The 12,354-nt window shown below is 38.0% G+C and overlaps 1 protein-coding gene across 1 annotated transcript in view; it reads right to left on the bottom strand.

The window, feature by feature from the left end:
* Positions 1 to 1,810: 1,810 nt before the first annotated feature.
* Positions 1,811 to 12,354, bottom strand: part of ZYG11A (zyg-11 family member A, cell cycle regulator) — a 55,212-nt gene continuing 44,668 nt past the window's right edge. Inside the window, exons 12-14 of the mRNA XM_037158333.2 lie at positions 8,859 to 8,920; positions 8,370 to 8,467; positions 1,811 to 1,974 (exon numbers count right to left, since the gene is read on the bottom strand). Of these exons, the coding sequence (XP_037014228.2) occupies positions 1,811 to 1,974; positions 8,370 to 8,467; positions 8,859 to 8,920 (324 nt within the window). The remainder of the gene's footprint in view (positions 1,975 to 8,369; positions 8,468 to 8,858; positions 8,921 to 12,354) is intronic.

Genomic DNA, 12,354 nt, shown 5'->3' with positions numbered 1-12,354 from the left:
AACCTTTTGTAAACTACAGGGTGGCAGGCCAATCTTTGCAGTTGCACAGCACCCTGAGAAACAAAGGGGGCTGATATGCATATCTGTACACTGCTGTCAGGCACCACCATCCTGTACCAAGGCACAGGAACAGAAGGCTACGCCCTACACCAGGGCCTGGTGGTCATTCTTGAACAGATCTAAGCTCTGCCTGAGCTTCCTGAGCCCATGCCCAGCCTACAGTCACTCAGTCATGGGCATGGACACATACCAATAATATTAATTTACTGTCAAATACAAAAGTGCTCCAAGGCTGTGCTCATTTCCTAGAAGGGAGAAGAGCCTACACCCTAGAATCAGCTGCAAACTACTAACAAAGCTGCAAACTACTCAGGCAAGTAACAACGTTACCAAACTTCCTTTTTATCATCTGTGAAATAGGGGAGATTAAACCCCAGAGGATTGTTGTGAGTGAGACAAAGTCAGAGGGGCAACTAGTGTAGAACTGGACCTCAACAAGCACAACATCCCACATCCTTACATTTGCAAAACCTAGTTAGTACTATTCTGAACTACTAGAACTGAGGTCAGGAAACTAAGACAGGCTTTTGAAATCACACAGAAAAGTGAATGAAAGAAAATGCAGTACAGTTTGGGGACTGTAGGAGGATGAAGGTTACAAGTTCACCTCATTCAGTGGGACACTGGTGAGTAATAGTTTGGAATATGGTTTAGAATAAGCCTCATTTGATTTACAAAAGACGGTATGTAGCATTCCAGTTAAGCATGTGGCCAGCCTAAGAGAGTAAAAATCTAGTCCTAAAACATGCTACTAATAAAATAGGAATTAATTTTTCTTCTTTGGAAAACTTAAAATATATGAATGGCAAAATATGTTTTGTTAATTGTCAATAATACATCAAGGAAGGAGCCCAAACTCTTTTCTACAGAGGGGATTTGCAGAGGACACAAACAAAAGCTTCTGACAGTTTATGTTGTGATTGAGGCTGGTTCTTAGAAACGCCTGTATTTTTCCTGTCTCCATGCTAACCAAGAAACCCTCTTGAAATCTTCAGAAAAGGGTTCATCTGTCCCTCTCAGTTCTGGTCACAGTTATACTCTACTTAAAAGTTTGAGGGATTGAGATATACAATTCCCAGTCTTTCACTTACACACTATTCTCAGTCCTAAATCCCACCATGCCCCTCCAGCACACCCATATCCACAGAATGTTATGCCACTCAGTTTAATGTGTAAAGTTGGAGGGGAAAAGGTCACAAGAAAAATATTGAAAATTGCAAAAAAAAAAAAAAAAAATCTTTCCACCACCCTACAAGTAGAAGATACTTTGGTATCTATACTCTTAAAAAGGTAGTTTTTTTTCAACCTTTTTTCTACCTTCCAACATAAGTTCTGTCTTCCAACAAACATGTTTATAAAAGCATGTTTCCCAGACTACTTTTCATGTACTTCTTTTCCAGTGGCAGCATATAACCAGGAATAACAACTCGGGAAATTTCTTTCAAACATAGAATTCAACAAATATTAAGGTCTCCCCATAGGTCTTTCCAATGACAAACTCCCAGAGTTAAGGAATTGACCAGGGGCTAGAGAAAAGTGACTGGCATAGGTGTTTCAACACAAGCTAACAGGTCTTCCCAGAGCCCAGGGCTTGACTTTTCAAAACTGCTGGAGGAAGTGTTCTCAGAATGATTCTGAGTTGATTTAGGATTATGGCCTTCATACAAATGCAGCCATCTGGTAACTTACAGATAGGGTGGAACACCTGCCTGCCACTGAGCAACGAAGAGCACCTCTGCAACCCTTTGGCTTAACGCAAAGGCAGTCTCTGATAATTCAAGAAGTGCATTCTAAAGTCATCCAGAATGGAGGTTGCAATCTTCTGTGCCTGGGCATCTGCCTCATTGTGCTCCTGGATGTCACACAAAAGCTGCAATCCTTTTTCTTCAACTAACATTTTGCAATATTTGCTGGCTGAAAGAAAATCAAGCAAAAACTGTGATGAACAAATTGGTATTTTAAATATTCCTGTCACCCTTTTGAAGAAAGGGTACAAAGACTTAAGCCTTTTAACATAAGAAGTAACCTAAAATTAGTCAATTCAAAAGAAATAGGTCAAAATTTATACACTGTTCAGCTTGTATAGTGACAGAACAGGTGATTATTTTAGTATGTTTACTTCCAGACAATTCTATGCTTCACATATCTCTAATCTTAGCAAAAAGGGATAAGTACAAGAATACCTTTTATTACAAAATTAATACACATTTCAGGTTCAGACAATATGGTGATCTAGATCACCTGAAAGCACCAGATGCTGAATAAAATATAACTGAAAAAATTAAAGGCAAGAGTTGAATGTGCAAAGTAAAAGAAAAATGTCTAGAAGCCGGACACAAAGAGAAGCAAGCACCTAAGGTATATAACCTAACATGCAGCTCGTCTGAGGCAGAGAGGGACTGTCAGTTTCAGTAATCTAGGAATTTAGATTCTAATTTAGAAAGTTAGAAGCAAAATCAATTCATAAAGATGGTCCCTCAAAAAAGGCTAGATAAGGGAAGGGATAAGAAAATGAAACATCTTTATCTTGGCCTGGATTCTAGGAATAGAGAGAAGTCTTTCCTGAGAATCCATAACCTCAGTTCGAAGAGGGTACAGGGTTTGAATTAATACCACCTACATGCTCTAGAAACCCTTAAGCTGAAAATTTTGTATAAAAATTAGTCTAATCCCAGGGAAATCTTTACGGCACTCAACAGAAGCAAATAAACAGCGTTGAAGACATATGTCAACAATTTAGTCTAAAAAGGATTATCTTTAACAGTCCAAGAATCGATTAAGGAAAAATAATGATCCCAAAACACAACTAAGGCAATTACCAAAAATACTGCACACAAAAAAGCAAAGATACAGAATCTGTTTTTTAAAAAAGGTTACAACCTGCACAATCGGCATGTCCACAGCAGTCACAGCCACAGCTTGCAGCCAGCCACACCAGGGGCCAGACCCCAATACCAGTGTACCCGCATAAGTTATGGCCCTGCCAAACCAGAAGGGGGCAGCAGCCCGCTCAGGGGGCAACCCTCAGGCACCTGACCCTGGTGGGCTGACAGAATTGGACTCCTGAACTCAATAGGACCTGTCCAACATAAAACTTCTTAAGAACAGGAAACAAAGGTAATCATAAAAACAAACCCAAAGATTTAGGCAAAATGAGGAAATGGACGAATACACTCCAATTAAAGGGCAAGACAATAATCTCAGGAAAAGCCCTGGCTGGTGTAGCTCAGTGGATTGAGCGTGGGCCTGTGAACCAGAGTATCACGGTTCAATTCGCAGTCAGGGCACATGCCTGTGTTGCAGGCCCGTTCCTGGCAGGGGACACACGAGAGGCAACCATACATTGATATTTCTCTCTCTCTCTCCTTCCCCTCCCCTCTAAAGATAAATAAATAAAGTCTTTTAAAAAAAATCTCAGGAAAAGAACTACATGAAACAAAGATAAGCAATCAACAAGATAAAGAGTTCAAAGTAATAATCATAAAGATCTTCACCAAACTTGCAGAAGAATGGACTAACACAGTTAAGAATTCTAAAGACAATATAGAAAACATAAGAGTAACATAGCTGAAGAAAACAATAACTAAAATGAAAAATACACTGGAGGAAATCAACAGCAAACTAGAATACACAAAAGACTGAATCACAACACAAAAGAGCTGCTTGTCAAGACAGAGGTATAGGTAGATATGCTTCACTTCCTTACACAACCAAAAGGAAAACAGCCAATTTAAAAACAAAAAACCAGAACTGCCAGAAAATCAGACTGTGTGGAAGTCTGACAAACCAAGGAGTTAAAGAAGAAACATTCATCCAAACTGGTAGGAGGGACGGAGATGGGCAGCTGTGGCCGATGGACCAGGTAGTGAGGTGCCAGAAAAAGGACGGCATAGCCCTACGTCTGCCTGCGGATAAAGAGGAGGAACAACTAGACAACTAGGGAGTGAGACAGACCATGCAACCCAGGGTTCCTGAGCTGGAAAAGAAAGTTTCAAAAACCTCTAGCTGTAAAAACCTGTGGGAGTTGTGACAGCAGGAAGAACTGCCAGTCTCACAGGAGAGTCCATTATAAGGGTCCACGAGGCCCACACACCCAGGAATCAGTCCCAGAAGGGAGCATTTTGCTTGTGGGTAGCAGGGGAAGTGACTGAAAGTGGGGAGAGAGCCAAGCAAGTGGCATTGTTGCCTCTCTGACCCCTCCCCCATATACAGCACCACAGTGGCAAAGTGTGTTGCCCTGCCTTGGCAAATACCTAAGGCTCCAGTCTTTACGAAATATGGCCCAAGTTACAGAATAGATCCAAATTCCAGAAAAAGAATTAAGCAACAAGGAGACAGCCAACATATCATATGCACAGTTCAAAACATTGGTAATCAGGATGCTCACAGAAATGATTGAGTACAGACACAAAATAAAGGAAGAAGTGAAGGCTATACAAAGTGAAATAAAGAGAAATATACAGGGAACCAACAGTGGAAGTAAGGAAACTGGGACTCAAATCAACAATGTGGAACAGAAGGAAGAAATAAACATTCAATTGGAACAGAATAAAGAAGAATTCAAAAAACTGAGGAGAGGCTTAGGAGCCTCTAATACAACTTTAAATGTTCTAACATCCAAATCATAGGGGTGCCAGAAGATGATGAAGAGCTAGAAATTGAAAACTTATTTGAAGAAATAATGAAGGAAAACTTCTCCAATCTGGCAAAGAAAATAAGACATACAAGTCCAGGAAGCGCATAGAGTCCCAAACAAGTTGGACCCAAAGAGGAACATACCAAGACACATTGTAATTAAACTGCCAAAGATTAAAGGAGAGAATCCTAAAAGCAGCAAGGAATTCCGAGAAGACTGTCAGCTGATTTCTCAAAAGAAACCTTGCAGGAAAGCAGGGGCTAGAAAAAAGTATTCCAAGTCATGAAAGGCAAGGACTTATACCCAAGATTGCTCTATCCAGCAAAGCTATCATTTGGAATGTTAGGGCAGATAAAGTGCCTTCCAGATAAAGTCAAAGGAGCTCATCATTACCTTGCCCTTATTATATGAAATGTTAAAGGGACTAATCTAAGAAAAAGAAGATAAAAAAATACAAACTAAAATAACAATAAATGTACAACTATCAACAACTGAAAACAAAAACTAAGCAAACAACTAGAACATGAACAGAATCACAGAACTGGATAATCACATGGAGGGTTATGAATAGGGAGGGGAGGGACAAGGGGGGGGATGGTACAGGGAATAAGAAACATAATTGGTAGGTACAAAATAGACAGGGGGAGGTTAAGAATTATATAAGAAATAGAGAAGCCAAATAACTTATATGTATAACCAATGGATATGAACTAAAGGGGGGAAATGCTAGAGGGAAAAGGGGGTTCCAGGCAGAGGAGAATAAAGGGGAGAAAAAAGAATGGGCCAACTGTAATAGCATAATCAGCAAAGCATAAAAACCAAAGACGAAAAGAAAAACAAGCTGAAGAAGACACAAATAAATGTAAAGATGCACTGTACTCATGGACTGAAAGAATACTATTAAAATATCCATACTACCCAAACAACCTGAAGATTCAAAACAATCTCTATTAAATATCCAATGACAATTCTCAAAGAACTAGAATTGGAGAAAATAATCCAAAAATAGCCCTGGCTGGTGTAGCTCAGTGGATTGAGCTTGGGCTGTGAACCAAAGAGTCGCCAGTTCAATTCCCAGTCAGGGCACGTGCCTGGGTTGCAGGCCCGGTCCCCAGTGCAGGCCATGTGAAAGGCAACCACACATTGATGTTTCTCTCCCTGTCTTTCTCCCTCCCTTCCCCTGTCTCTAAATAAACAAACAAACAAACAAATAAATAAAATCATTTTAAAAAGTTAAAAAAGAAAAGAAAAGAATCCTAAAATTTGTATGAGACCTCAAAGGACCCCAAACAGCCAAAGCAATTTTGAGAAAGGAGAACAAAGCTGCAGGTAATTATGATCCCTGATTTCAAATGGTACTACAAAGTTATAATAACCAAAACAATGTGTTACTGGCACACACAAAAAAAGACATATAGATCAATGGAACAAAATAGAGAGCCCAGAAGTAAACCCATGTTTATATGGTCAATTAATCTACGATAAAGGAGGAAAGAACATACAACCTCATAAATAAATGCTGTTGGGAAAACCAGACAGCTACACGCAAAAGAATGAAAATGAATTACTTTCTTATAATACATAGAAAAATTAACTCAAAATTAATTAAAGACTTAAAATAGGTAGTAAACCCACTGATCTTGATCTTAGAAATTTTTGGATCTGTCTCCTCAGCCAAGGAAAACAAGAACAAAAACAAACAAACAAACAGGACATCAAACTTCAAATCTTTTGCACAGTGAAGGAAACCATCAACATAACAAAAAGGCATCCTATGTAGTGGAAGAAGACATCTGCAAATGATATAGTCAATAAAAGGTTAATATCCAAAATGTATAATGAACTCATACAATTCAACAGCAAAAAAATACAAATGTGCATAATTTTTGACTCAGGAATTTTAAGTATTCCACAAATTAACTCATGCAACTTACTTATACTGTGCTTGTACTATCAGCTAAGCAATGCTTTAAATACTTAAATATTAACACACTTACTTTTCCTAACAGTCTTACGAAGTAGGTATTTTTTATCTCTGTTTTATAAATGAGGAAAAAGTGGGGCACAGATAGTTTTAAGTAACTTGCTCAAGTTCCCAGTTAGAAAATGGCAAAGAAAGTAGGAATAGAATACAGGTAGTCTGCTTCTGGTGTCTGTCTTAATTATCACACATGCATTTCCCCTACTTTCACTATATACATACATGTGCCATTATTCACATATACATATATATATACACACATACATACATTCATTGAACCAGTTTGCAATATAAGAAACTGGAAAAAATGTCCATATAAAAGAGACTGGTTCAATCAATTACTACCTCTCCACGGTGAAGAAAATACTAAGTGGTCTTACTAACCGTGGTGGATCTGGAGTAAGGCCAGTAGGTTACAATCCTGGCTCTGCCAGCTGCCTGCTATTTTAACTTTGGGCAAGTTACTTAACTTCTTTGTACAGATGTTTTCTCATCTGTAATAGATGGATAATAATAATAATGTTCCCTCTCCTAATTGTTAAGATTAAATGGGTTGCTCACAAAGAGGTTACAACACTGTCTGCACATAGTAAATATTCAACTAAGTTCTAGTTGTCAGAGTTACTGCTGTTGTAACTGAATATAATGGTCTGTTTCTGGGCTGTTCTTACCAAATGGTCTGCCTCTATCTACTCATATGCCAGCACCATTCACAGTATTTTGGTACAATTTAAAGAGAAGTGTTAGGTCAAGCTCTCAAAACCATTTTCCTTGTTCAGTTCTTTCCATTTTGTCAGATTAATTTCAGATTAATTTTCAGATCCCTCATCTCTTACTCATTCACTTCAACTGCATTCTATCCATAAAGTAAAAAGAACTGACATCTGTCTGTTAGGCCTTTCCATCTAGGAGTAAGGTATGCCTCATAATTATGTCAGGCTTTTAAAATTTTTTCTGTTTTCTGCATAAAGGTCTCATTACTTGTTAATGGTATCTTGAGATAAATTTTAGCTGCTAGCTAAACCCTTAATTCTAAAAGTTATCTCTTGTTTTTTAGCATAAAATTATAGACTATATTTCTTTTATAATAAAAGACAAAGATTTTACAATTATCGTTAGCAAAAGAGATGTCAAAAATTCTCAAAGGGGGATTTAAAACAGCAAAACATGGAAAACATTTACTCTAGCTGGGAAATGACTCCTGACCCAGCCAGCCTCCCACAAATCATTAATTACAAAGGGGCAGATCTATGTATAACTATTGGAAGAATATTCATGAGAAACTATTGAATGAAATGAGCATGCTGTACAACAGAATGAGCCCACTTTGTTTTAAAAAATTTATACATCATACTCATATATATTATATACTATAGTCTGTACATAGAAAAGCATCTAGAAGAATAGTTATAGCTATCAACATTTTTAAAAAGTTGTTATAGGAATTTGAGTCAAACTGACAACATGCCAGGGGACAAGACCACAAATGCTCCCTACAGCTATCAAATTATTGACAGTGTGTGCCTGTGGGAGACAGGCACTTTCTATGTTGCCCGACATTCACTCCAAATATATTATAATTCTGTTGCATTTTTTAAACTAATATCAGTTTCTTTTAAAAAGGAGTTGAATTCAGGACACAAAGTCTTTTCAAACTACATATTGAACTTTATCATTATACTAAATACATACGGTTTTTACTGCAGACATGATACATAGCCCATAGTGCCCAGAGCTGAACCGCTGGTTGAGAGAAGTTGCCAAGGAGCGGGAAAAATGCCTTGAAAGATCTAAAAAGGTACAAAGAAGATGTTCACACAGAATTCCGGGTAACATCAGGGATATAAAAATAATTTTCAACATTTTCTCCATATGATCAATTTCCTCCCTGAGACAGATGTATTATAGAAAATACAGTGGGAGCTACAGATTGCACTCTGTGTCAGATGCTCTACACATGTAACATCTCCTTTCATCCTTCAACTTGCGCACTGTCTGCCTTATTTTTACAAATGAGGAAAACTGAGTCTCAGATTTTCTAAAAGTGCTTTCCCAAATCACAAAGAAAGAGGGCTTAAACACAAGGCTATTTAACACTAATATTTTATCTTTGTGCCATGGCCTCTGCACAGTGAGTGGAGGACAAGCTTTAAGAAAAGCACTACACCATCATGAAATTACCTGTAGGTCACCAATGCTGTCATCTTACAAGCTGCACCTGGCCAATTCTGGATGGTTGCATACTATACAAAGAGAGAAATGAGAATGATAGTTATCCATCATTTTTAAAAGGTCATAATAAGCTGTTTCGTTTACAATTACATATATATAAAACAACATAAAATTTCAAAATACAGAAATGATTCCCCTAATTTAGGTACACCTTCTGGCCAAAATATTATTTAGGTAAATCATTATATATATAGACAAGTCATGTGGAAAACAAAGAAATAAAAAGGGGCTCCTGGATAGCATGGATGGAACTGGAGACTATTATGCTAAGTGAAATTAAGTCAGTCGGTGAAAATCAAATACCACACAACCTCACTTATAAGAGAAATCTAATGAACAAAATAAAGTGAGCAAAATATAACCAGAAGCATAGAATCATGGAACAGACTGATAGCTGTAAGTGGGGAGGGGATAGGAGGCTGATTAAAAGAAGGTGAAAGGATTAGTCAAAGAAGATATTTGAAGGACCCATGGATGTGGACAATGGTGAGGGGACTGATTATGGAAGTAGGGGCAGGGTTGGGGCAGGACAAAGGTGGGGAAAGTGGGACAACTGTAATAGCATAAATAAAAAAACCTCAGCAGATAAAGTAAACAAAAAGGGGAGAAGGCTTTCTTTAAAGATGGAGAACTGAGCATGCATTCACTATTTTCCTAAACCCCACATACAGAATAATACTTCCAATTTGAACAGAACCCCAGCAAGAGACTTAAAAAGGTGGCACACACGGAACTGAGTTTAGAGGTGGGGTTAAAAATAAGAGGATTGGCTGAAAGCATCAAAGAATCAAGACTCTCAGATCTTATCTCTCATCCTCTTGTGTATACTGGGCAACCCCATGAATAACAGAGGGGTGGGAGAACCATGGTAAAATCAGAAGGCTGGAGTGACAATCCACACTGGGTTTGCCCAAAAGCTTGTGTTTTTCCTATAAGATGGCTCTAACAGCATTTAACTTTAACTTCATTGTCTCGAAATAATTTTGTTAGATGGTATTATGACAGCTATCATATCAGTTTGAATTTTTAAAAAATTGGTGAATTTTTATATAGCCATTTTCATATCAAATATGGAAGAAAATAAACAATATTTTTGGAATATTATGCTTTATTATTGCAAGAAAGGTAAAAACACCCTGACTGGTGTGGCTCAGTGGGTTGGGAGTCATTTCACAAACCAAAATGTCACTAGTTTGATTCCCGTGCATGCCTGGATTGTGAGCCAAGTCCCAAGCTGGGGGCTGGGGGGTAGGAGGTATGTGAGAGGCAACTGATAGATGTTTCTCCGTCACATCAATGTTTCTTTCTCTTTCTCCCTCCCTTTAAAAATAAATAAAAGCTTTTTTTAAAAAGGTAAAAATGCAAAAAAAGATTTGTGCAGCGTATAGAGAATGTGCTGTGACTGACTGAACGCATCAAAAGTGGTTTACAAAGTTTCAAGCTGGAGATTTCTCACTGGACGATGCTCCACAGTCAGGTAGACCACTTGAGGTTGACAGCAATCAAATTGAGATATTAGTTGAGAACAATCAATGTTATATCACACAGGAGATAGCTCACATACTCAAAATATCCAAATCAAGGGTTGAAAATCAATTGCACCAGCTTGGTTATGTTAACTGCTTTAATGTTTAGGTTCCACTTAAGTTAAAAGAAAAATACCTTGACCACATTTGAACATTTAAAAATGAAAATGTTCCTTCCATTTTTAAAACAAATTGTGATGACAATGAAAAGTGGGTACTTTACAATAATGTGGAACTGGAGAGATCATGAGGCAAGTGAAAGGCACCACCACCAACCTAAGGCCAGCCTTCATCCAAAGAAGGTGATGTTGTGTATATGGTGGGATTGGAAGGGAGTCCTATATTATTAGCTCCTTCCAGAAAACCAAATGATCAATTCCAACAAGTACTGCTCCCAAACAGACCAACCTTAAGTAGCACTCAACAAAAAGTGTTGGAATTAGTCAACAGAAAATGTATAATCTTCCGTCAGGATAATGCAAGACTACATGTTACTTTTATGAACAGGCAAAAACTGTTGCAGCTTGACTGGGATGTTCTGATTCATCCACCATATTCACCTGCCACTGCACCTTCAGATTTCCATTTGTTTCAGTCTTTACAAAATTTTCTTAATGGAAAAATTTCAATTTCCTGGAAGACTGCAAAAGGCATCTCCAACAGTTCATTGCTCAGAAAAGATAAAAAGTCTTGGGAGATAGAATTAGGGAATTATGAAGCTGCCTGAAGGATGACAGAAGGCAGTGGAACAGTGAATACATTGTTCAATGAAGTTACTGGTGAAAAATGTCTTTTAGTTTTACTTTAAAACTGAACGAACTTTTTGGCCAACCCTATAAATACAAAATGCTGAGACCATCTGCCCTCAATTCTCTTCCTCCTGTGGCATTCAGACTGTTGGCTGTCAAGCTTATAGTTTTCAACCAGGAGAACAGATGATTCTTCTTCAGATAAATCCCCAACCAGTTCAGGACAAAAGATCTAATGACACTGACACTGAGGCACAAGTAATCCAGGTCACTCTGCAGTGAAGCCCACAGTTTACAAGTTCCATCCACTGGCACACAGCCTCTGAACAGCTGAGGATCACTGCACACTTGAAGAAAATCTATACATATAGGTAGAAAAATAGCGAGGGAAGCAACCTGAAGGAAACAGAGACCTTGGAAGAAAAGAAAATCTAAACCCCCAAACTATCATTAATACCTTTAAAGAGCTAATAAGGGCTGTTTCATGGAAATCAAAAATAGCAAGAATGCAAAATGCAATAGAAATTTTAAAAGATAAAAATAGACAAGGAAATAGGTAAGAAAAGATGAGTCTGGTAGGGCCGACATCCCAAAAAAAAAGAAGTGGGAGAGGGAGAGATAGGGGAGGAAGAAAGGGAGGCAGAAATTTCCCAGAATTAAAGAAAATAAGCTTCCAGAGCGATAAGTAGTCAAACATACAGATGAAAATATACCCACACCAAGGTACATCACTGTGATTTCCAAACACCAAGTACAAAGATCTTAAAGCTTCCACAGAAAAATGGCAAGGGACTTCTCAACAGTGGTACTGAGAAGTAGAAGATAACACAGCAATGACATAAATGTGGACGGGAAAATATCTCAAAACTAAAATTCTATACTCTGCCATTGGATCAACTAAATGTGAAAATGTTTTAAAAAAGATCTCAAATTTTCTCTTTCACTCATCTCTTCATAGGAAGCTACTGAAGAATATTATCCAACAAAATGAAGGAATACACCAAAAAACAGAAAGGCATACAATCTAGGAAACAGGAAATCCAATAAAAGAGAGGCAAAAGGAATCCCCAGGCCCTGGCAGGGTAACTCAGTTAGAGCGCTGTCCCACAAACACAGTTATAGGTTCAATTCCTGGTCAGGGCACATATAGGAAACCAAAAAAAAAAAAAA

Source organism: Artibeus jamaicensis, unplaced genomic scaffold (genome assembly GCF_021234435.1).
Source record: "Artibeus jamaicensis isolate MK-2021 breed Jamaican fruit bat unplaced genomic scaffold, CSHL_Jam_final scaffold_1019, whole genome shotgun sequence".
In the NCBI taxonomy this organism is placed as follows: Eukaryota; Metazoa; Chordata; class Mammalia; order Chiroptera; family Phyllostomidae; genus Artibeus; species Artibeus jamaicensis.
The sequence above is the reverse complement of the archived record's forward strand: the minus strand, read 5'-3'. Positions and strand labels throughout refer to the sequence as shown.